The following is a 24,118-nucleotide window of genomic DNA, read 5'->3' as shown; positions in this document are numbered from 1 at the left end:
AATCACTGTGTTGTACTGCTCTCACCACTCCCTGTAGTCTGGCTATTATTTAATCAAGGTCCCAATTACTTGAGATTTAATGTTTGCTACCCTAGCTTTATATGATCTGGTCTCCTGCTTTCTCATCTCCTCAGTCCTTTCCATGTGACATTATTGCCACCAAAATAATTTCCATTTCCTCCACACCTGATCATGTCTTCCTACTTTTTGAGCCTTTACAAGAATGCCCGCCTCTTTCTTTGTGTAAAGTTAGTTGTATTCAAAGCTGCCTAACTTTTGCCCTTCCCTAACTTCGCCCTTATATCCTCTGCAGTTGGCTTGTGCTTTCCACACCTCTCCAGCATATCTCTTAGCACTCCCCCTTTTGTCTCTTTTGCTCACTCCCAACTTTGTGTCTTTTTCCACGCTGCCTCCTACACATGGAACAGCCTTCCAATTAACGTACGTAAAGTTCCTTCACTCTCCTCCTCCTTCAAAAAAACCCTCCTTAAAATACACTTGTATTGTGATACATTTCAGATATAACGACCACTTGCCATTCCATCTGTGTTGTGTTGTGTTTTGCGTTTCCTGTGCTCTACAGCTTGGGCCCTTAAATTCACTGGGATGGAGAACTTGCTATGTGTTTGGCAGTCTTCCTACTGACCCACTTTCACAGAACTCCCTAAAATAAAATGTGTAATTGTTGGTTGTATATGTCTGAAAAAAATCTTTGAATTGTGGGATAATAGATGTGCTTTGCCTAGCAAGATGTATATCAGAACCAACATTTTTCAAACGCAGATGACTAAAAATAGTTATTTCCATTTAGATATAAGCACCTATATCACCTATGTTCTGATTTTCAGAGTTGCTAAGTATGGGCAGCTTTTTCTGGCTTCAGAGAGCACTGAATGCTCATTGCTCAAAAATCAGTTTGCTTTTAATTAAAGGGATTAACTTCAGGCTCCTATGCTAGAAAATTTTGGCCAGACATGAATAAGGAGGGAATGCTAGATTCTATCATCTTCCATTTGTTTTGTAATACAGTAAAACTTCATCCTATTAATTAAGAAAAATGATGGGTGGAAGTACAACCATTAAAGTCTTTGGAACTGGATGGTAATTGCATGTGATCTAAATGGTCTTTTATTTTGGGCAAGAAAAAACACTATTAATTTTTTTTCAGTGTCTTAATACCAGACTATCACAGACCATCAGATTTGATTATATGTGGGCAGATACAAGTAAATATAAACTTTAATTTGTTAGTAGCTTATGAAGTTGGCATAAGGCAGTGGTGAAGAGAGTTACAATAATTTAAAAATATTTTTGAATAAGTCTTTATTAATATATGGAACATTATCTGTCCTGATTATCAGCCAGTCCTAATTACCCCACCCCCACACACACATATGTTTCAGATAATATCAGATAAAGCAAACAAAACAGTCCATATGAAGGAGGAAGAATAATTCAGAGATAAAAAATCCACTGTGTAGTAATTTTTCAACCAACACTTGGTTCTATACTTCAATTCTAAATTTCTTAGTATAATCCACAAATGGATTCCATATATTTTAAAATAAACTCATTCCTTTATTTTATAAATCTGTATGTCAAATAATATGATCTGAGTAAGACTATCTGTTGTTCTTCTGTTGGGGGCATATTGTCTTCTAGCATCTGAAATTTATTTATTTTTTATTCTTTATAAGGTAATTTGCATTCAGATTTGTCTTTTTTGATAAAAATATCTTTAGATAAAAACAATTATTTACTCTACCTGAAGCTGAGTTAATTATAAAGCCACAGGTAGAGTGCTGTCCTTTCTTCCACTTGACTATCTTCAGTACACATCTGTTTGCACTGTCCTATGAAATACGCTGTGTTGGGTAAGCCACATCTAAGAACAAGTCCAATTCGTTAAGCCAGGTTCCCACTTCTTTGTAATACTCAGGCTTGACCTTGCTTAATTTTTTTAAATAAAGATTATTTTAAATGCGTGTCTTGATGCCTTATCATTAAGAAACCATTTTTGGCCTATTGCATTTTTCTTAGTGTTTTTTTTCAATTCTGTCTTAGCTTAAGGGGATTTTTTTTGTATGTTTGTTTTTTTTCTGCTGTTGTCCACAACTTCCAGAGTGTATCTTAAGCCATTTAAGATCTCACTTATTAAAATTTGTAAATCATAACTGATGTCCACTATATCTGACTTTCTTTAGTAAGACTTTAAGACTGTTGTAAGAGTGCAATGTAACAAATAGGGATAGGTTCCCACGGTGGTGAGGGAGGGAGTGAGGCTGGGACTAGGGAAGGGACGGGTGCCACTCCCGGGGCTGCAAAAGGCAGCAAGGCGGAGGGAACAGAGCGGCACTCACCCCAGCCCTGGCTGCAGTGGCCCTGGGAATGGCTGCTACCTGCTGCCCACAGCCACTGAGGACACTGTGCTCTGCCTGCCCCACTCACCTGCTCCTAGGCTGTGCCATGCCCTGGTGCAGGCAGCTACTGTCGGCTGCTTCCGGGGCCACTGCAGCCAGGGCTGGGGTGAGTGGGGCCATGGTCCTTTCCTCTCCCCGCACAGACTTACTTATTTGGGTGGGAGGGCATCTCTGCTGATCTCATAAGAGTGAATTTACCTCGCATATAATGATTTATGGGTCTAAGTGTGGTCATCACATAAGAGCGAATTAGCATATAAAGAACCTGCATAAATTGCAGGAAACCTGTACATTTCTTTTTTTTTTTTCCCTCTTTACCGATCAATGTGGCAACTGCAGTCATGTTGGGGAGGGCCCTTAGCGGGCTGGCAGTCGCCCCTCTGGTGTTCAGGTGAAGCAGCTACCTCCCCTACTTGCATCATCCCCTCCGTTGGAGATGAGGCTCTCCACCTTCCTGGAGGATGTTTGGCCAAACCCTGCTGAGCTAGAACGAGCTGCCCTGGGAGTCCTCCCAGAGGTCTGACCATGCCAAGAGATGCTGGTGAGAGCTGGCAGTCCTTGCTGGGGAGCCCTGTGCGGGTCCCTGCCCCTCTGCCCTTCCTGTCTTGTGGACACCATCTTTACTAGTAGTTGGTGTGAGGGCAGATACTGCTGAGGTGTCTGCCTTTGCACCCCACCATGTTGCCTGAGGGGGCATCCTGGGGAAAGCGGGTGGGAAGAGGATGCTTAGGCTGAGGCCCAATGCCTGCCCTTCCCTCCTTGCTGTCCTTCCCCGTGATGCTGTGCTGCAGTCCCCACGCCTTCCCCGCCCTGGGGAAGGGGCCCTGCAGGGCTGCCAAGAGGTGGGGGGCTGCAGGCGGGAAAGTCAGCGGTCCTAGGATAGTGGGCACATGTCCGTGAGGCTCCCACACCGCGCTCTCCCTTGCCTAAGGAGCACGGCTACCTGCTTGATCCTGCCAGTAGCATATGCTTGTCTCAAGGATTAAGTCATGCATGTCTAAGTACACACAGCTGGTACAGTGAAACTGTGAATGTCTCATTAAATCAGTTACGGTTCTTTTGGTTGCTCCAACCATTACTTCGATAACTGTAGTAATTCTAGAGCTAATACATGCCAATGAGTGCTGACCTCTGAGGATCAGACCAAAACCAACCTGGGCTCATCTGGCAAGACAGACTGACAGATTGATAGCTATGGAATAGGACTCCAGTTCTACTTTTGTCAGTTTTTGGAGCTGGGGCCATGATTAAGATAATGGGGGAGTATGGTTGCAAAGCTGAAACTTAAAGGAATTGATGGAAGGGTACCATCAGGAATGGAGCCTACAGCTTAATTTGACTCAACATGGGAAACCTCATCCAGCCCAGACATGAAAAGTATTGACAGATTGATAGCTCTTTCTCGATTCTGTGGGTGATGGTGCATGGACGTTCTTAATTGGTGGAGCGATTCATCTGGCGATTTGTCTGGTTAATTCCAATAATGAATGAGACTCTGGCATGCTAACTAGTTATGCGAGCCCTGAGTGGTCAGTGTCCAACTTCTTAGAGGGACAAGTAGCATTCAGCTACTGGAGATGGAGCAATAACAGGTCTGTGATGCCCTTAGATGTCTGGGGCTGCATGTGTGCTACACTGACTGACCCAGCGTGTGTCTGCCCTATGCTGACAGTTGTGGGTAACCCATTGAACCCTGTTTGTGATGTGGATCGGGGATTGTAATTATTCCCCATGAATGAGGAATTCCTAGTAAGTGCGGGTCATAAGCTCATGTTGATTAAGTCCCTGCCCTTTGTATACACCTCCTGTTGCTACTACCGATAGGACGGTTTAGTGAGGTCCTCAAATTGGTCCTTTCATGGTTGGTCATAGCACTGGCAGAGTGCCGAGAAGACAGTCAAACTAGAGGAAAAAGAAGTTGTAACAAGGTTTCTGTAGGTGAACCTGTGGAAGGATCACCATGCATCCCCATCCCAATCTGCAGTGGCTGCGTATGCGGGTGCAACAGCTGCGCTTGGGCCTCATGCAGCCCAGCCCTGGGTCAGACTGCTCGGCATTCAGGATCAGTCCCCAGCCACGGGGGGCCCAGGTGCTGAGCAGCCCCAGGGCAGCCCCCGACTCCCATGAGTGGCCTCCTGCACTCCCACTCCCATCCTGTCAGGACCCAAGGGGAGACAAGGAGTGGGGTCCCTGGAGGGGGTGCCAGGGTTTTATCTCAGCAGCATCAGTCCATCACCGGTCCATCTGACCTGCTGTGTGGTGGTGCCCTCCCTCGCTGTCACATCTGTGTCACCCCAGCCTTCCTGTGGGTCGCGCGCCCTGGCATGCCGGTCAGCCGGTCCGCTCCTCTCGCTCGTGTTCCTGGGTTTTCCCCCAGCCTCCTCAGCTGGGCTGCGCAGGGGCAGGAAAGGGACCCAGGGTGCAGTGCTGGGGTGTGTGGCTGTTGACTGCCACTGTGGGTGGGCCCCTGTGCTGGCTGGGATGGCTGGCATGGGATGGAGAGGGCCTGTCCAGGGGGTGGGCCCAGCCACATCAGCCCCCAGGGAAACAGCTGGGACCTGAGAAACCCCGCCCCCCCATCCCCCCACTGGGAAGGCAGTAGCCATGGTGGTGAGTCCTGGGTGCTGCCCTCTGGGTGGATGCTTCTCCCCTCCTAGTGGGCTCGCGGAGCTGGCTGGAGGGTGCTGGGTGCAGCTCCACATCCCCCTCTGGCATCTGTCCCTCACTCTTCTGTCCGCAGAAGGCGAGGCGGAGTCCGGGAGGGGGGTTGGAACCATCTGGAGTTCGGAACCGTTTCCCTTGCCCAGGTTACCAGGTACCTGTTCCTCCACCCCTTGCCTCGCCTTGCTTTGTGCGGGGGGGGCAAAAGTTCAAAGACTCATGTATCCCAAGTCTCGTGTGTCCCCCTGCCTATCCAGTTTTGGACTCCACAATTCAAAAAGGATGTGGAGAAGCTTGAGAGAGTCCAGAGGAGAGCCACATGCATGATCAGAGGGCAGAAAACCAGGCCTTATGATGACTGGCTGAGAGCTATTGGACCCTTTAGCCTGGAAAAGTCCAGGCTCAGGGGAGACTTGGTGGCTGCCTATAAGTATATAAAGGGTATACATCAGGATCTGGGGGAACGCCTGTTCACCAGAGCACCCGGTGGGATGACAAGGTCAAATGGTCACAAACTTCTTCAAGACTGTTTCAGGCTGGATATAAGAAAGAACTTCTTTACAGTCCAAGCCCCCAAAGCCTGGAACAGACTGCTGCCAGAGCTGGTGCAAGCACCTACTATGGACTCCTTTAAGAGTTAATTGGACGTTTATCCTGTGATCCCAGCTGAGTTCCTGCCCCTGGGGCAGGGGGCTGGACTCTGATCTTCTGAGGTCCCTTCCAGCCCAAATGTCTATGAATCTATGACTGACCTTGTTTCTTTTTATGACCAGGTAACAAAATGCTTAGATGCAGGAGTCGGGGTAGATGTCATCTACCTAGACTTTAAGAAGGCCTTTGATACGGTATTGCATTCTGCTCTCATAAATCAACTGACAGGCTATGATGTAGATGATCACACAGTCAGGTGGGAGGCAAACTGGCTTAGGGGTTGCACACAGAGAGTGGTGGTGGATGGGTCGATATTGACCTGGAAAGATGTGGGCAGTGGCGTCCTGCAAGTCTTGGTCCTTGGGCTGGTGTTATTCAGTGTCTTCATCAGTGACTTGGATGAGGGCGTAGAGAGCACCCTGTCCAAGTTCACAGATTATACCAAATTATGGGGCAAAGTTAACACACCAGAGGGTAGGGAATGGATCCAGGTGGATCTGGACAGGTTTGAAAAATGGGGAGAATGAAATAGGATGCAATTCAACAAAGACAAGTGCTGCACCTAGGCAAAAAGAACCACCTACACAGTTACAGGCTGGGGGATGACCTTCTCAGCAGCACAGCAGCGGAAAGGGGTCTTTGACTCCAAGATGAACATGAGTCGTCAATGTAACGAAGTGATCAGCAAGGCTAACTGCACTTTACCGTGCATTAGCAGGTGCATGATGAACAGGTCCAGGGAGGTGATGCTTCCCCTCTATGTGGCACTGGTCAGACCACAGTTGAAGTATTGCATCCAGTTTTGGGTGCTGCACTTCAAGAGGGAAGGAGAGAATCTTGAGAGGGCCCAGAGGAGGGCCACTCACATGGTCATAGGCCTGCAGGCAAGCCCCTACAAAGAGAGACTGAGGGACCTAGATCTCTTCAGCCTTCGCGAGAGAAAGCTGAGGTGATTTTGTGGCTACCTATAAATTCATCAGGGGAGGGCAGCAGTCTATAGGAGATGCTTTATTTACTAGGGCACCCCCTGGAGTAACTAGGAACAATGGCCACAAAATGACAAGCAGATTTAGGTTGGACATTAGGTTGAACTTTTTCACAGTAAGGGTTGCCAGAATCTGGAATGGGCTTCCAAGGGCAGTGGTGCTCTCCCCTACTTTGGGGGGGTTTTCAAGTGGAGACTGGACAGGCACCTAGCTGGGGTCATTTGACCCCAGCGCTCATTCCTGCCCTGGGCAAGGGGTCGGACTTAATGACCTACTGAGGTCCCTTCTGACCCTAACATCTATGAATCTAATATTGAGGGTGGATTAAATAGTAGGCTTCAACTACCTCAAGGGTGGTTCCAAAGAGGATGGAGCTAGACTGTTTTTAGTGGTGGCAGATAACAGAACAAGGAGCAATGGTTTCAAATTTCAGTAAAGGAAGGTGAGGTTAGATATTACAGGCAAATCTTTCTCACTAGAAGCATAGTAAAGCACTAGAACAGGTTGCCCAGAGAGGCTGTGAAACCTCCATCCCTAGAGGTTTTTAAGACCTGGGTAAACAAAACCTTGGTGCGGATGATGTAGTTGGGGATGGTCCTGCTTTGAGCAGAGGTTTGGACTAGATGACCTTCTGAGGTTCCTTCCAACCCTAATTTCTATGTTTCTATTACAAGAAATTTATTTATGTTTGCTTATGTTTTGTAGAATTAATGGGTTGGGCTGCAACAGCAACCAGAAATACCTTCCTACTCATCTCTGACAAGGGGATTATTCTTAAATTCATTGATGTTTTAAAGTTGAAATCTTTCATTTAAAATTGCAAAGTTAAAATATGAACAGCAGAATTATTTTAGTGAATCTAAGTTAATGAAGGAGTACTATGTCATGCCATCAGGTTGTTGAGTTTGAGGTCCTGATGAGGATATTGGGTCCTGTCAGTGATTTATGGAATGGTTGTTGAATTGATTTTGTGTCTACAAAGGGCTGCTTTTGAAACTGAACATTATACTGCCTCCAAAACTGGAGATTTTGGAGAGCTTTTATATTGTAGTTCTGCTAACCTTAACCCATTTTTCTTTCTATTTGGTTTTATATGCCTTCAATACTGGCCAGAGTTTTCAAACTAGCCTGGCTAAGGTTAGGGTCCTGAATACATGTTGAGGCACCAAAGCCAAATGACCTGATCTTCAGAGCAGCAAACAAATCTCTGATGTCAGTACGAGCTACATATCACCTGTGAAAATTATGCCACTTGGATTTAAATACCAAGAAGAAATCTTTAGGTTTTGTTTTATGTTATTCTTGGATATATTTCATACAGATGAGAAGAGAGTAAGTATGAATATTTTGATTGCTAGAAACAGGATTTGAAGTTCTATAATCCAGGTTTTCCCCTCAAAAATGCATTTTTCTCAAAATTGCAATTAGTTATTTATATATTACTGATGTTCAGTATAACTATTCCTTCTCGAAACCTTAATCCAGGATTGGATGAGGAGGAGGCTTGTCTTAGATTTAGGAGCAGCCAGATAGAGAATTTAATAGGAAGAATCAAATTTGTGGGGAACTACCCAGCCTGGACATTATTTCAGTGTCATAAAGATTAGTCATGTATAAACATTAGAATAGTAACTTAATGAGTTTTCATTGTCAGCTGGGGTAAATTATTGGGCTTCTCAATGGAACAGAAGTTATATAGGCTTACTGTTGTCTTATTTTGCTTTTCTGTCATATTCTGGAAGGTCTACGATGTACATGTTATTCTCTTGGAGCAGTTCTCAACCTCATGACTTTTTCTTATTAAGATTTTTCAGCACTCATATATGATAAAGTCGTATATCATATGACTTACATATTTATTTAGTTTTCATAGCATTTTCTATTTAGTTTTGTCTTTTTCTTTCTGGCTTTTCTGTACGTCTTCAGATATATAGATGAAGATAGAGTTGATTTACCTAAAATAAGCTAGTTTCACTTGCATTTCTGTTTTTTGGATTGCATCTCTTAAGCACGGTGGATTTGATTTCAATCCATTTGATTTCAATCACTAGTCAGGAAGCCTTGATTTTATCATTGTTTTCTACAAAAAGCACATTTTTGTTGTTTGATAATAACCTTCATTAAAATATTCCCAAACAAGATCTCTCTTATGGCCTGGCAAGCCGGCTGCCATGATAGGTTTTCTCTTCTACCATACCGTTCCCTCAGTAGATCTCAGACGAGTGGCGAGGCTATACTCAGAAACTAATCCCTCAAGGCTTCAGAAATATTCTGCTCAAAATTTTTCCTTTTTGTTTTTATTGCCCCTCCCTCCTTGCATTTATCTCTAGACTCCTCCTTGCCCAGATCTACTTCACCCAACAATCCTCTATTCATTTAATTTCTTGAAACTGCACTTTTGGAGAGAAGTATGGACTTGACACACAATTGCAGAGAGACAATAGGGCTGATGGGTGGGTAATCAGGTCTGTTATCTCTCATCTCCATATACTGCTGTTAACAAGGATGTTATCTCTGGTGACATATATCCACAGTTTGAGAACTGAAACTAAGTATCACAGAGATCCTTAATGAGGTCTTCTAGATTAAGCACTGATTCCCATTGGGTAGAGTGGTTTTCTTTAATCTTTACTAATTTATAGAGGAGCCTCTGGGAGCCCCATAAGATTGGGCCCCTAAAATAGTCAATGGCCTGTTTTGACCTATTTATAAAACTTTTCTAAAAAAAAGTTACATGAATATATTGTCTCACATAGTATATAATTAGAAGTTATAATCCCTATTCCATCGTGATATCTTTGAGCTTTAACCAGTCTTAAAACTATCTTTGTATAGGTTTATTTTTTTTAAAAAGCATCTTAAAAAAATTAGAGGTACACTGATACATTGGTCCATATTGTATCAGCACCAATACAAGGAAAATTAACAATATTGGCAGTTGGATTTTTTTGGCTAAAGTGGCCAATAATGTTGCTGATAAATGCTGCGTGCATGTGCGCAGGGACAGCATGCATGCAGCCAGGAATGCAGCCCAGCAGCTTGGAGAGCAGCATTCCTGCCACTAAGTCTGTGAGGGGGAAGGGGCAGAAGAGCAGATCGAGGCCGGGGAGGGGAGGTGCTGCACAGTCAGGGTGGGCTAGGGCACAGGAAAGAGCTGTGGCTCGTCAGGGAGGCGTGGGGGCAGTGCCTCAGGGAAGGCATGGGAGGGTACTTGCACCCCCTCCCCCCCCCAGATCTGTGCGTGGGGCAAGGGTGGGCTGCCCGCTGTGTACTTGGGCTGTGCTTAGAGTGGGCAGGGGCAGGGCAGCTGGCAGCATTGGAGGGGGTCTAAGGTGAATTTTGTGTGGCTGTAGTTCCCCACACCCCCTTCAGTCCCCCTTCCCAGCACTGCCTGCCTTGCCTCTGCTCTGAATGCATCCCATTCCCAGCCCCTCCCACTGGGAAGAGGCTGGCATAGTTTCCAGCTCTGAGAGCGTACAGTGGCAGCCTGTCCTAGCTCCTCTCACAGATCTAAGGGTTATGTATCCCTCTGTGCCACCCTCAGGTTGTGCACAGCAGTGAGAGCTGCCCCCACCTACCTCCCTGACTCCATCCTGCACCCTGCCCCACCCCAGCTGTGCAGTACCTGTCCCTGCCTCTGCTCCAGCCCCACTCCCTCCCTCACCATGGGGGCCTTGATCTGCCCCCCATGACCCTTCCTCCACACACACTTACTGTCCAGATGCTGCTCTCCACGCTGCTGAGCTGTGTCAGCTATCAGATCAGTATCAGCCGATATGGCTGGTTAATATTTGGCCATTGGTAGCGACCCAAAAAATCTTTATCAGTGCACCCCTAAAAAAAACTTAAAATATGATTAAATTAAAAAATAATCTATTTTAAATAAAAAAATTCTGCTTTTAAAATTAAAAAAAAATCGTCGATTTTTATTCACCATGCTCTTAAACATGGGAATGGGGAGATTGATTAATTACTGTATTTACTTTATTAGAAGACAAGTTTTCTCTCCCCATTTATCATGGTGGAGGGAAAACCCCTTGCCTTACAATTGAGCATGAGGCAGCAGGGGGTGGAGGGGATAGGAGGCTGGCAGCTGCTGGGGCTCCAGCTCTGGCCTGAACCTGGGGTTGGGGCCAGAGCCAACCCAGAGCTGGAGCCACAGTTGCTGTCTGCCCCTCCACGCACTGCCTCTGCATGCCCTGCCATTCTTCCTGCACAGCCCCAAGTCTCCCTTGGCATGACTCCAGCCCATGCCATAGCAGTGGCACAGAATTGGTGCTGCTGTTCGAGCCTGGCCCTGTAGCATCAGCATCAACAGCTGCTGCTGCTACAGGGCTGGGTTGTAACAGCAGTACGGATGGGACAGAACCATGGTCCGTGCCCATGGCTGCAGCAGGAACAGAACCTACTGGCACCAAGCAAAGGTAAGCAGGGAGGGGAGTTGAGCACCTTGTTGTGCATTTGTAGGTGCTTCACAAATGGGTCCAGGGAGGGGATTCTCCCTCTGTATGCGGCACTGGTCAGGCCGCAGCTGGAGTATCATGTCCAGTTCTGGACGCCGCAATTCAAGGGGGATGTGGACAACCTGGAGAGGGTCCAAAAAAGAGCCACTCATTTGATTGGAGGCCTGCAGGGAAGGCCGTATGAGGAAAGGCTAAGGGATTGTAACCTCTTCAGCCTCTCCAAGAGAAGGCTGAGAGGGGACTTTGTGGCGGCGTACAAATTCATAAGGGGAGAGCAATATGAAGTAGGCAATGATCTGTTTACCAGGGCACCCCCTGGAACAACAAGGAACAATTGCCATGAGCTACTGGAGAGTAGGTTTAGACTGGACATTAGGAAAAAGTGCTTCACGGTCAGGTTTGCCAGAATCTGGATTGGGCTTCCAAGGGCGGTGGTGCTCACTCCATCCTTGGGGGGTCTTCAAGAGGAGACTGGAAAGGCACCTGGCTGGGATCATATGATCCCAGGTTTGACCCTTTTCTTGCCTGCCAGGGGCAGGGGGTTGAACTAGATGGCCCACTGAGGTCCCTTCCAACCTTAGAATCTATGAATCTATTAGACAGGGGGAAGGCAGACTTCAGGGTAGAGGAGAGGGAGGAAGTGGGGCAGGGACCTGAAGCTGTTGGTGGCAGAAGAAGCATGGAGAGGGGAGGAGGGGAGAATGGGGGAAGGGGGTATCAGGATAGCATGAGGCTGTGGCTGGGGGGTGGGGAACAGGTACAGTAGGGGAAGTGGGGGTGGAACAGGCAGCAGGGGCTAAACTGCCTGCCTCTCTCTGCCTCTGCCCCATTACTGCCCCCCTCACCACATTTCCCCTTACCATCTGCAGCAGTGGGGGAAAGGATTTTAAGATGATCCTTCAATGTTTAGTTTCCCTGTATGGAAAATTATAATAAATTTATAAATTTTCTGTGTGTTCTGTTGTTACACAGCTCACTCTAATTTGTCCTGTACCAACAAAAATATCTGGAACTCCCTTCAGTTTCCTAGGAAAAGAAATTAGAAATTAAATATTAATAAGGGTGAAAGAAATATTAATTAAATCAGGCTGTGTGCTTACATGGCTACTGTGTTACTAACTATGTTATTTTGTTTTAAGATAATATACAAAAAGCAACTGAAATATTTCTATAATGTTTCCATTAACAAAAAATGTTAAAACCCAGCTCAAAATGTGAGCATTTCCCTAGCAGCCCTGGGAATCTGAACACTATAGTGGAATCTTTGGGTTGGCCAGACAACAGATTTATATCAGTGGGGAAAAAGGAGCAGATAGATGAGAGAAACTGCTATACCACAGTAATTTGACTTAAACTAATGAAGAACTATCCCTGAAAGAACCAAAGGTAAATCTACAGTGGTGAAAACAATGTTAGTTAATGTTATATGTCTGTGGGTGACCCTGGGGAGCTGTTTGCTTTAGGCCAAGGGTGGGCAAAATACGTACTGTGCATTGCATCCAGCCTGCCAGGCCATTCTATCCGGCCCATGGAGCCCCTCTAAGATTTAGAGAACTATTTACCTACCAGTGGCTTACGAGGAGCTGGCAGCAGAAGGCGGTGGCAATAGGAGCCTCCAGCTGCAGCAACAAGCTGCTTGGGCTCTGGTTGCTATGCAGCCAACCCCAACCTTGCCTGCCTGGCTCTGCTTCTCCCTCAGCCCTCAGAAGCTTCTGCCTATCAGAGGCTTCTGCCCTCTGGTTGTTCCACAGTGCTCCCTCTGTCCAAGAACAGTAATTAAGAGTGTTTGTGTGTGGGGGGTGGGAAACCTTGGGCGATTGCCCACTCCGTGGGGCTAGGGACTCCAGTCCTGTGCCTCTGTGAGGTTCCTGGCTAGTGTGCCAGGAACCCCACATGGAGGAATGGAGGTGGCCCAGCCTGATGGCATGGGATTCCCCACGGCTTCTGGCACTAGCATACCATTGGGTCAGGACGGGACGGGCCAGGCTGGCTCTGTGTGTCTGGCAGCTGGGAACGGTGTGCTACAGGGCTGGCCCGGCTGGCTGCATGCTGTGCTGTGTGGGTCCTGACATTGCAGCCGGGATCCATGTGGTGCCTGGAGGGTATAGGTTGGGCTGGCCAGCTCCATACTGCACTTCTGGGAACCACGTGCTGCTGGGAGGTGCCTGGTCAGGCCAGGCGGCTCTGTGCTGTGCTGCATGGCTCTTGGCTACAATGCCAGGACCCACACAGCATGTCACAGCCAGCCCAGCCCAGCAGTGCACAGTTCTGGACTGCAGCACTAGGACCCGTGCAGTGCACAGAGCTGGCCTGTCCTGGCCCAGCCATGCTCAGTTCTCTAGGTTCCCCTGCCATCAAGCTGGGACGGGATGCTCTGGGCTGGCTCTGTGCAGGTCTCGGTGTTGCAGGTGGGTACCATGGACTGCATGGCTGAGCCAGGCCAGACCAGCTCCATGCTGCGCTGCAGAGGTCTTGGCATTGCAGTTGGGACCTGTGGTGCGGAGCTTGCAAGCCTGGCCCAGCCCTTCTAGGCACCACATAGTTCCTGGCTGCAATGCTGGGGTCCATGCAGTGTGGCACAGAGGCTGCTGGGCTGGCCCTGCAGCACATGGTTCACAGCTGCAATGCTGGGACCCTCACAGACCCAGCCTGGCCCAACAGTGCATTAGTGCCAGGAGCCATGGGGAGTCCTGCGCCATCAGGAAACACAGGCTTCGTGTCCCCATGCATGGTTCCTGGCATTCTAGCTGAGAGCTACACATGGAAGCACAGAGCCAGAGTCCTGTGAGCCCCATGTTGCAGCCGGGAATTGTGGTGCTGTCATGTCCATCCGCCTCTCTGCCCTTCCCCTCCCCCCTGCACACACAGAGCAATCCCAAAAAACCCATACTGCCATATGCCCCCCACATGCCCCCATTCCCCCTCCCCAAAATGTACGAAAGTAAGGCTTAATTTTGGCAATCAGGACTCATAGTAGAGATAAAAGATATCTCTACTACGAGATAACTCTCTATTAGACCAACAAGATTTTTGCAAAAACAAATTCTTTAATTGCAAGCTTTTAGGCACAAACAGGCTTCATCAGGCATCAGAGAAAAGATTGTAAAAGTTCTCCTGGGTAGAAATGGAAGTTCATATTTCATAGGATTTCACAGAGGTGTTAACAGATGGAAAACTCCACTGGGCATTCGGTTCCTAGCTGGTAAGAAGCCTCTCATCTCCTGTGAGGATCTATGATGATTCAGATTACTTTGAAACAAAGACAGGAGCAGGGTCTCAGGTTTCAGGTGGTCACAGTTGCTTCCTGCTTAGGAAAATATGAAGATTTCATTTTTTTAAAAATCAGCTAAATTTCAATATCTTCCATGTGTCGGGTGTACAGGTTGTAGCCGTATTGGTCTAGAGGAAAAGGCAATCAGGGCTCATAGTACAGATGATATCTTTCATTAGACAAACCAGTTTTTTGAAAAAAAAATTCTTTAATTGCAGGCTTTCAGGCACAAACACCCTTCATCAGGCATTGGAGAAAATATTGTACAAGTTCTCCTGGGTAGACTTCATTTTGAGCTTTTAACGAAATCACCTCTCTCTCTCTCTATCTATCTAGATAAAGACACACGCACACTCTCTCTCTCTCTCTCCCCCCCCCCCAACGTTCAGAAATCAGGACAAAATATTTTTTGAAATAAAATGAAAATAGGTTGTGTAGGTGTGTGATTTTTTTGGGGTTTTTTTTTTCCAGTTCCAAGATGGTAAACCCCCTTCCCAAAAGGATTACTTCCGGGGCAAGGGGAGGGACTTCTGGTGGCAAAAGTCAGGGGTTAGGGGCAGGACTTCCAGTCCCAAGATGGCAACCAGAGGGCGGTGCACCTGTCAAGTTGTGGGGCTACCCTTGTGACCGTAAGTAGATCACCAAAATTCATTAAGCAGCCCTCTAGCCGAAATAATTCCCCACCCATGCTTTAGGCAAACCTACTCCTGCCATTTAGTGGGTAGGTGTTGTAATATCTACTTATTATATGCAGTCACTCCAGAGTAACCTTAATATTTTTCCTCTCTATTTTGTGGTATGTAAAACTGAAGCAAGTTACCTTGGTATAAGTGTTGTTTTGTTCAGGCCTTTAGCATTTAAGCATCAGAAAGTAAAACTATGTGACAAAGGAAACAGAGCAGTCCAGTTTCACTGCCCAGGCTAAGTGTATCCTTTAGTTTTGCAGCTCAGATGCAGATATGAACCTTATACATTTGTTCCTTTATTTCAAATAATTTGACTTGAATGTATAGTAACACGAGTTTGGTATTACTATATTTTGTATTTTTAATTGACGGTAAGATAGCCTTTGAAAATTACATCTACTGCAGCATGTCCAACTTGGGCAGTGAAACTGGACTGCTTAGTTTAAAGACATGAAAGGGTGATGCAGTCTTCCCCAGACTGTCTATTAGTGTTCTTTGAATTATTTTTCCCCCAGGTTGTAAAGATGGATTGAGGCACCAAATTGGTTTATAGTGGTATGTGTCATGAAAGAAGAGCAGCAAAATGAAGCTGTCTGACACTCAAACTGCCTCTGTCTTAGTGCATGTGTACTTCAGTGGCTGCACTTAAATGGTGGAAAGCTCCTCCATTTTGTTTTCCTACAAAGTCAAAGGCTATATGCAATAAAGAATTTAAGTACCTAAAAGTCAGGCTCTACAGTGCTTAACTCGTAGGTGCTGGGTCCCTGGAATGCAATCTGAAACCTTGCATTAGGTGCTTAGGTTGATGTCTAGGGAGAGTAACGTGCCTTGGAATGGGATCCAGTTAGTTAGCCAAAAAGGAAAAGTTAAGGATAGGAATGCGTCTTTAAGTCCTGTCCCTCTCTTTATAAACACCTCATTCCACCTGGGACCCAAAGTATGGAACTGTCCCCTGAAGTTAAGTACTTAAGTACTTATGCCAGTAGTTCTCGACCTTTTTATGCTTGAGGCGCCCCTTGAAAAATGCCAGACCTTATCGTTCATTCAATTCTTTTTTTATTATGGAAAAATAATAGAACAATTCCTTTGTTGCCAAGAACTTGGGAAGACCACAAGTCAGAATGTTTTTAACCCTGTGGATTCCTATTTGAAATCTCTGGGTTTGTCTTGTAAGTTGTGTTTACGTGCCTAACAGGACTAACATTGTGTGGAACCCTGATTGAGAATCACTGGCCTAGGCCCTTTCTTTGAAAGAATAGAGCTGGTATCACTCATTAAAACATGGAGCCAGTTTCTCCTTTCATGTAACAGACTAATGGTTAGAGTACCTTGTCACAATTATGTATTTCATTGTAACCTTAAAATTAGATTGTTGTAAGGCACTCTGCCTGTGGCTTTACTTCGGGAACATTCAGAAACTGAAGATAGTGAAGAATGCTTTGGCTTTGCTAAATGGAGTTGCATTACGGGAGCACATTGGATCAGTACTCTGTATCCTGTATTTGTGACTGTATTTGTCTTCTCTTCTCCAGACTAAATAAACCCAGTTCCTTCAGCTTCTCCTCATAAGTCATGTGCCCTAGCTCCTGAACCATTTTCATTGCCCTCCACTGTACTCTTTACAACTTGTCTACATTCTTTCTATAGTGGGGAGGGCCAAAACAGGACACAGGACTGCAGATGTGGCCTCACCAGTGCAGAACAGAGTGGAATAATTACTTCTCTTGATCTGCTGACAACGCTACTACTAATGCAGCCCAGTATGCTGTTAGCCTTCTTGGCTACAAGGGCACACTGCTGACTCACATCCAACTTATTGTCTACTGTAAACCCCAGGTCCTTTTCAGTCCCCAGGCATGGGATTGTTCCATCCTAAGTGCAGGACTTAGCATTTGTCTTTGTTGAGCCTTGTGAGATTTGTTTTGGCACAATCCTCCAATTTGTCTAGGTTACTTTGAATCCTAACCCTGTCTTCCAGTGCATCTACTATGCCCTTCAGGTTGGTGTTATCTGCCGGCTTGCTGAAGGTGCATTCCATCCCATATTCCAGATTGTTAATGAAAAATATTGAACAAAACCAGCCCCAGGACTAACCCTAGGGGCACTCCACTTGATACCGGCTGCCTACTAAACATGAGCCATTGTACTACCCATTGAACCTGACAATCCAGCCAGCTTTCTATACACTTTGCAGTCCATTCATCCAACCCATACTGCCTCAGGTTGCTTTCAAGGATGCTGTGGGAGATGGTATCAAAAGCTGTACTGAAGTCAAGGTATTTAGGACATCCACTGCTTTCCCCGCATTCACAGAGCCAGTTATCTCATCATAGCAGGTAGTCAGGTTGGTCAGGCATGACTTGCCCTTGGTGAATCCATGCTGACTGTTCCTAATCACCTTCTCCTCCAAGTGCTTAGAAATGTATTGCTTGAGGACCTGCTCTATGATTTTTCCAGGGACTGAGATTAGGCTGACTGGTCTATAGCTCTCTGGATCCTCCTTTTTCCCTTTCTTAAAGATGGGCACTATATTTGCCCTTTTTCAATTGTCTGGGACCTCCCCCAATCACTACAAGTGAGGATGGTTATTTACATTAGCAAAATTGTTTTTTTCAAGATGCTTTGTACCTAATCTGACCTCCATCCTTACTCCTTTGGAATGTGTCTCCTCTGGGGTTTTGAATTAATGGAAATATGGAAAAGCTGTGGGAGCCACTCTGTTTCATATACCCTTAGAGGGCGGGGTGGCATATGAGGATATTCAGGGCTTGGCTCCTATGGTCACTGCTGGTCAGAAGATTGTGTTCTCATAAGAATGAGGTGCATATGCACCAAAAGAGGGGTCCCCATGGAGGGGAAAACTTCTTGAAGGACAGTGTTACTGAAGGGTAAGTAACCATTCTTTTATATCAAGATTTACGTAAAAAAATTATTAGAATTGGATACATTAGCTTGAAAAAATAATTGAGGTCACCACCATGAATTTCCATTGCAAAAGCCAATGAATTCTTTATTTTCTTCCCTTTTTTTAGTGATAATATTTGAGAGGAAATATTTTACTTTGTTGAAACAAGCTTCATATTTCTATTTGTTTTATTTCTAGCATATTATCAAGTTTCACCGTGCCTCAAAAGCAAATAAAAAGCCCATGCAGTTGCCAAGATCTATGGTTAAATCACTACTCTACCAGATCCTTGATGGAATACATTACCTCCATGCAAACTGGGTGCTTCACAGAGACCTGGTAAGTCCTGTATATTTTACCTGATTAAGAAAAGTTCATATAGGTTTTTTTGGGAGGAGAAGTAGCAATCTTACATGTTGATCCCTACAGTTCTTCCTGTTATTGTTGCTGGATGCCATTGGAGGCTTTAAAAATGAAAACAAACTACGGTTTCACATTGTCTTTATCTGTAACATCTGAGCTAAGACAATGACACTGCATCCGGTAAACAGATTGCAGATACCAGTATCCAAAAACAATGCATCAGTCCACTGATACGTATATATTAGTCATTAGTATAAGTATGTGCTTTGCTTTGAAAGGTCCATTCATCATGAAAAATGGATAGTCTTTCACATTGTTTGGCTTTATGTACAAGTTTATCATAAAAGTGAGTGAAATAATAGTTTGTACTATGGGGTGTTTCTTTTCCATGTGATATTTTTTGTTGATTGTGGGACAAGACCTGGGAAAGAGTTGTCAGCTTTGAAGTTTCTCATGACCTAAAGTAGCTCTTTAAGTTGGTTGAATATTATGAAACCAGCCAACTGTGCTGTTCAAAGCTGGACTCTTTTTCTGAAAGTTTCCCACCATTTCTAATGCAGCTTTACCAGTGTTAACAAGAAGAGTAACACTAAGATAAACAAGGTGCTAGTAATTGCTTGGATTTTAATTAAAATTTCTCTGAAAAGTTTAAACACCATAGTGATTAAAATAGCAGCAGCTCCTCTAATCAGTATGCTACCATTGGCAGAGCTGCATCAGTAGTAGGAATGATAATTAACACTTGGGTGGTTTTATAGGTGCCCACAGCTTTTCAGATTCCCAGTGGTATCTGCAGAAACATTATAATAATATAATATAAAATATTATCAGGTGTTGGTGGATGAAACAACTGGTTGTTGCCACGCCTTTAGTGATCAGTGAAAGCAGAGTCAGGTTGATGTCACAAGCAACCAGAATAAGTGATTATTTGCAGAAAAATTAATGCAGGAGTGGCCAACCTGAGGTACAGGTGCCACAAGTGGCATAGGTGGCCTGTGTTTGGCATGCAGCAGATTGGGGTAGGAACAGGCAGCACAGGCAGCAGATAGAACATGAAGCTGAACATAGAGGAGCTGATCAGGCGGGGAGCAGAAAGCAGGGCAGCAGATAAGAGTGGCACTTGCAGAGGGTGTAGGGCTAATTTGTGGCATTTCTGCCAAAAAGGTTGACTACAATTGGGCTAACACAGCTGTCTTCCATCTTTGGTCTGTCCTCTGCAGCCAGTTGTAATGGATCTCTTGATACAACATGTGGTAACATTAGTCAGCAGTATGGTCCAAATTTTAACTGAACTAAAGCGAAAGTAACATAGCACTCTTTGCTTAATAATTTTAAACCTTTAGCGGTTTGTTCTTTTCTTAAATATTGATTTATTTGTGCTTCTTGGCCTTTGGTAGTTTTGGACAACAGCAGGAAATAAAGTACAAAAATAGCACTGAGTACAGTGCTGAATGTATCACTTTTCTCAGGAGACGGTCCATGATAAGAAGTGTTGTTTTTCCAGAATGTGTTAAACCATTTTTAATTGCATCTTAAGGAGAAAAAAACAAAAACAAAGCAGCCAAACACCTCCAAAGTTCTTGTTGAGCAATGTTTAATGAAAGCACAGATAGTCTAAGGACTGTATCGTACACAGTTTCAGAGACGTGACGTCTGTGAGGTCAGTATCTTGAAAAGGCACCTACCATAGGAAGGCTGAAAATTTGAGAACTATTTTATTTAAGCTTTGCTTGTCCAGTGGTATTTTTGTAGATATTATCTTTTGTTATATATAGGTTTCCCTTGCGCTATGTGGGTTCTGTATGTGTGAATTCACTCTTATGTGATGACCCTTTTTATACCAAAAATTTGTTATATGCGAGGTAAATTCACCTTTATGCGATCTGTGTGGTGGAAGCCTGCAGTCAGCTGCTTTGTGCGGTGCATTGTGGGAGTGACGTGCACCAAAATATAGTCTGCTGTGTGGATCCATGCTCCTTGCTCATCTGCAACATCTTGTTGCCCGCCCCCATTATGATAGTGCCCTATGCTTGTGTGTACTGTCTGCTGTTGGTGAGTACCAAAATTATCTTGTAAAAGTGGTAGAATTGCACCTGGGGGCCAGTACAGTTGGGGTCTTGGAAAGTATACCTGTTATGTTGTAAAGTGGGTTCCCATTATATGAATTTGAGTTGTGTACCCTTTTCCAGCAACACATGTACAGTATAAAGCAAGGGAAACCTGTATAAAGCAAAGATAGTTCTGGATATCTGTCTTCCCTTGGGAAGTGACAGTTGTCTTTAAGAGAAAAGAGTGCATTTCATTGTACTTCTGCAATGATCACACTTTAGAAAGGAGAGCTTTCTAAAGCCAGAAATGGAAAAGAAAAGACTCAGAAGTTCATTGTCATCTTGTCTTGAAAAGCTAATTTATTAGGATATGACAGTGAGTGGTGCTATTGAAAACCCATAGACAAGCACTCTGTATTGGTGACTATATGTTTATCATGGAATCATAGAAAAACAGGGCTGGAAGTGACCTGAGGAGGTTGTTTAGTGCTACTTAAGCTAGGATCATCCCTATCAACACCATACTAGACAAGTGTGTATATAACCTGTTCCTAAAGCTCCGGGAATAATCCATCACATATTGCTACCAAGCACAATAGCCAAAACATCAAAAACAATCTTCAGCTTGCCACAGGTAAAAGGTGAATGAGGGTGCTGTCAAGGTCCTGCCACTACAAGGACAGGAATTAGTTTGTTAAAATAAGCTCAAGAGTTATAAGGAAGAGGTATGTCTCCCACTATGGGGGACGGCAAAAACCCCCACAGTCCATGTCAGTTGACAGGGCTCCCAGCCATGTGATCACATGGTGAGCAGGTGGGTGCACCCCTGTGGCTGGGAGTCCCCCAGCCATAGGGGAGCATCTGGCCACATTTTCAATTGATGGCATGATAAGAATAAGCTAGGAAGTTAATTACACATTTTGTGTGGAATAATTTTGTACCTAATTGCTCATTTTATCATGCTATTAATTGGTTGAACACATAGCTGGGTCACAACTTAAGGTGTGATTAACTGGTTACTCACACCTTAAGAGTAATGTGTAGATGGGACCTATGAAGCAATACATATATTTGTGTAAGTTAGAGTCCATTATTAATCAACGTGTGAGAGAATTTGACATAGTGTGTAACATCCATCTATGTCAATCTTCTTGATGTATTTGCTACCTCTGCTTCGTCCGAGTAGGGGTAGGACAGATGTAAGCAGTATTAAGTGAGTCTAAATTCTTTAGATTGACTTCTCAATTCGGTTATGTTCACAAAAATTAAAAAAGGAAAAAATAAAGAAAAATTAGTCATAATATGCTAATGTTGATTCAGTGCTGAACAGTCGTTGCACTTTTAATAATACCAGTATTTAAATAACAGCTTGTAAAGGGGGATAATTAAAAAATGGTGATGCTTAGGAAGACATATGTATTTGTCTGCACCATCCAAAGTACCATTTAGGTTACAGTTTGGTAAAAAGCACTCAATTCTCAGGTAGATTGTTGATCATCAATAATTTGAAGTTTATTCTCTGAATTTATTTAATCATGATGATAAACTTCATAGTAATATTGTGGTTGACTTTTTTTCCCCTCCCCTCCATCCATGGTAGGGGAAAAGCTAAACGTTTAGTGCTTAAATTCTACCAGCTAGAATAGGCATTTTAGGGAACACTGAGTCTGGGACAAGAGCATCAGTCTTCATATTTTCATGACTCAGCTTTTGATTTTTTTTCATAATGTTGCATCTTTTTAGAAGTAATTACTGTAGTAATTAGGTATATAATATATATGCTTGTCTCCAGTTGAGCCATTTAAAATAGTAATTTATATTGGATATCATGTGGCTAGGACAAGAAAAGAAAATGTTATATCTACTTTTGAGCACAGCAGCTACTTCCAAATAGCAATTTGCAAAGAAAAACATTGTTAACTTTGTGAGCACTATTAATACACAGAGGTTCTCATAATAAACAACATAATAAATATGTGTAAACTATTACATAATCACCTCTGGAATAAGAGGTACATTAATTGCTGAGCCTTACCCTATGCATAGCTTACAGTAGGCTAAAAAACTTAATTATGGTTTCAGTTGCCAGCTTACTTCTCTCATGTGTATATCCGAAGTTATTAAAGTTTAAAATCACGCACGGACTTTATAAACACTCTGTATCAGCGACTGGTTTCACTTGATCCAATATTATAAATATTATGTAATCACTTTTGGTGACTTTTTTGGCAATTTTTTTTTCTCAGTGAGGCTTCATTAATGCCTCCCTATGCTAGTTGAGATGAGGTTAAAGGGAGGAATTTTTTTGTTCACCTCTGTTTGGTCAGCTGACAGAGATACACAAACAAATCAGAAGAGGAAACAATGGCAGTAGCTACACCTGAATCATAAACATGAGGAGCATTTACTGATTCCATCCAATTAATTGTTTTTTAGTGGGGAATTCCAGGCTTGCACTTGTCTTCTGGAGTTGTAGGACTTGGAGAATGCCATAATCTGTCTTCTTGCAGAAAATTTCAGAAATCATAGAATCTGAGGCTTTCACTCTACCATCCAGGTTGAGGGAAATGGGGAAGCCCAAGCAAGGGGTCAGATTTATTCTGGGTGTGGATCAGCTGTGCATTTTTCTAAGCGCCATGCTAAGATCACTGCTCTTTCCAGGAATTCTTACCACTAGGTAGTGCCCCCTGTGCTGACAGTAGTGTTAACCTTTATTTTCTGTCTGGTTTGTTATGTTAAAACTGAGCATTTTAAGTGGCAGTTGTAACATTTGTATAGAAAACCAACACTTTTGTAATGATTCAATTTTTATGCTCGTGCGTGTGTGCCCACAGCCACAGTACAGCACACAGGCAGCAAGGACCACAGCTGTGTGCAGCTGGTAAGTCCATTGTGGGGGAGGGAAGGGGTGTGGGGGGGGCGGGGGCAGGCGCTGCCCAGTCAGAGCAGGGTGTGCAATGGAGCCAGAGCTCCTTGGGTGGGGGGGGGGGGGGCAGCTCCTGCCACTGGTTGCACCCTGGGGGGGTTGTGCCCCCAGATTAGCATGGGGTGGGGCAGGCAGGCTGCAACTGTGAGCTAGAGCTGAGCCTGCTCCAGACTCTTCTTGGCAGGGGCTATGGAGGGTGCTGCAGCCACCCCAAATTTTGCCATAGCCCTGCTCCCAGTGTTGCTGCCACCGTGTGCCTGGCACAGTCCCACCTCAATTCCCCACCTCTACCCACGCACCAGGAAGAGCCAGGGCTGTACTGGGTGCACAGTGATGCTGGGAGTGGGGCTACGGCGAAATTAGGAGTGGCTGCAGCCCCCACCCTGAGCCCAGCCCCTGCTGAGAAGAGCCCGGCATAGTCCTGGCTCCAGCCTGCAGCTGCAGCCTGCCTGCCCTGCCCTGCCCTGCCCTGCCCTGTGCAGATCTGGGGGCACAGAACCCCCCATGGCCTCCCAGGGTGCAAGCAGCCATGGGACCTGCCCTCCTTGCCCCCCGAGGAGCCATGGCTCCATCCCATGCTGTGCCCCAGCTTGGCAGTGCTTGCCCCTGCCCCCTTCCTCACCACAGGGGATGTTTATCTGCGCCCCCCATGGCTCTTCCCTGCCCCCTTCCACCACAACAGACTTACCAGCTGCACCCAGCTGTATTGGAAATCGGATCAGTATCAGCTGATATGCC

The 24,118-nt window shown here is 45.0% G+C and overlaps 1 protein-coding gene and 1 pseudogene across 3 annotated transcripts in view; both read left to right on the top strand.

Annotated features, from left to right (window-relative positions):
• Positions 1 to 24,118, top strand: part of CDK19 (cyclin dependent kinase 19) — a 201,312-nt gene that overhangs the window by 103,606 nt on the left and 73,588 nt on the right. For all 3 annotated transcript variants that reach the window (XM_090037950.1, XM_090037941.1, XM_090037957.1), the window contains one exon: positions 18,242 to 18,382. In XM_090037950.1, coding sequence (XP_089894076.1) covers positions 18,242 to 18,382 — 141 coding nt within the window. The remainder of the gene's footprint in view (positions 1 to 18,241; positions 18,383 to 24,118) is intronic.
• LOC149873028 (18S ribosomal RNA) lies at positions 3,361 to 4,381 on the top strand (annotated as a pseudogene).

This window comes from Crocodylus siamensis, chromosome 1 (assembly GCF_052110815.1).
Source record: "Crocodylus siamensis isolate JL-2025a chromosome 1, ASM5211081v1, whole genome shotgun sequence".
NCBI lineage: Eukaryota > Metazoa > Chordata > Crocodylia > Crocodylidae > Crocodylus > Crocodylus siamensis.
The sequence above is the reverse complement of the archived record's forward strand: the minus strand, read 5'-3'. Positions and strand labels throughout refer to the sequence as shown.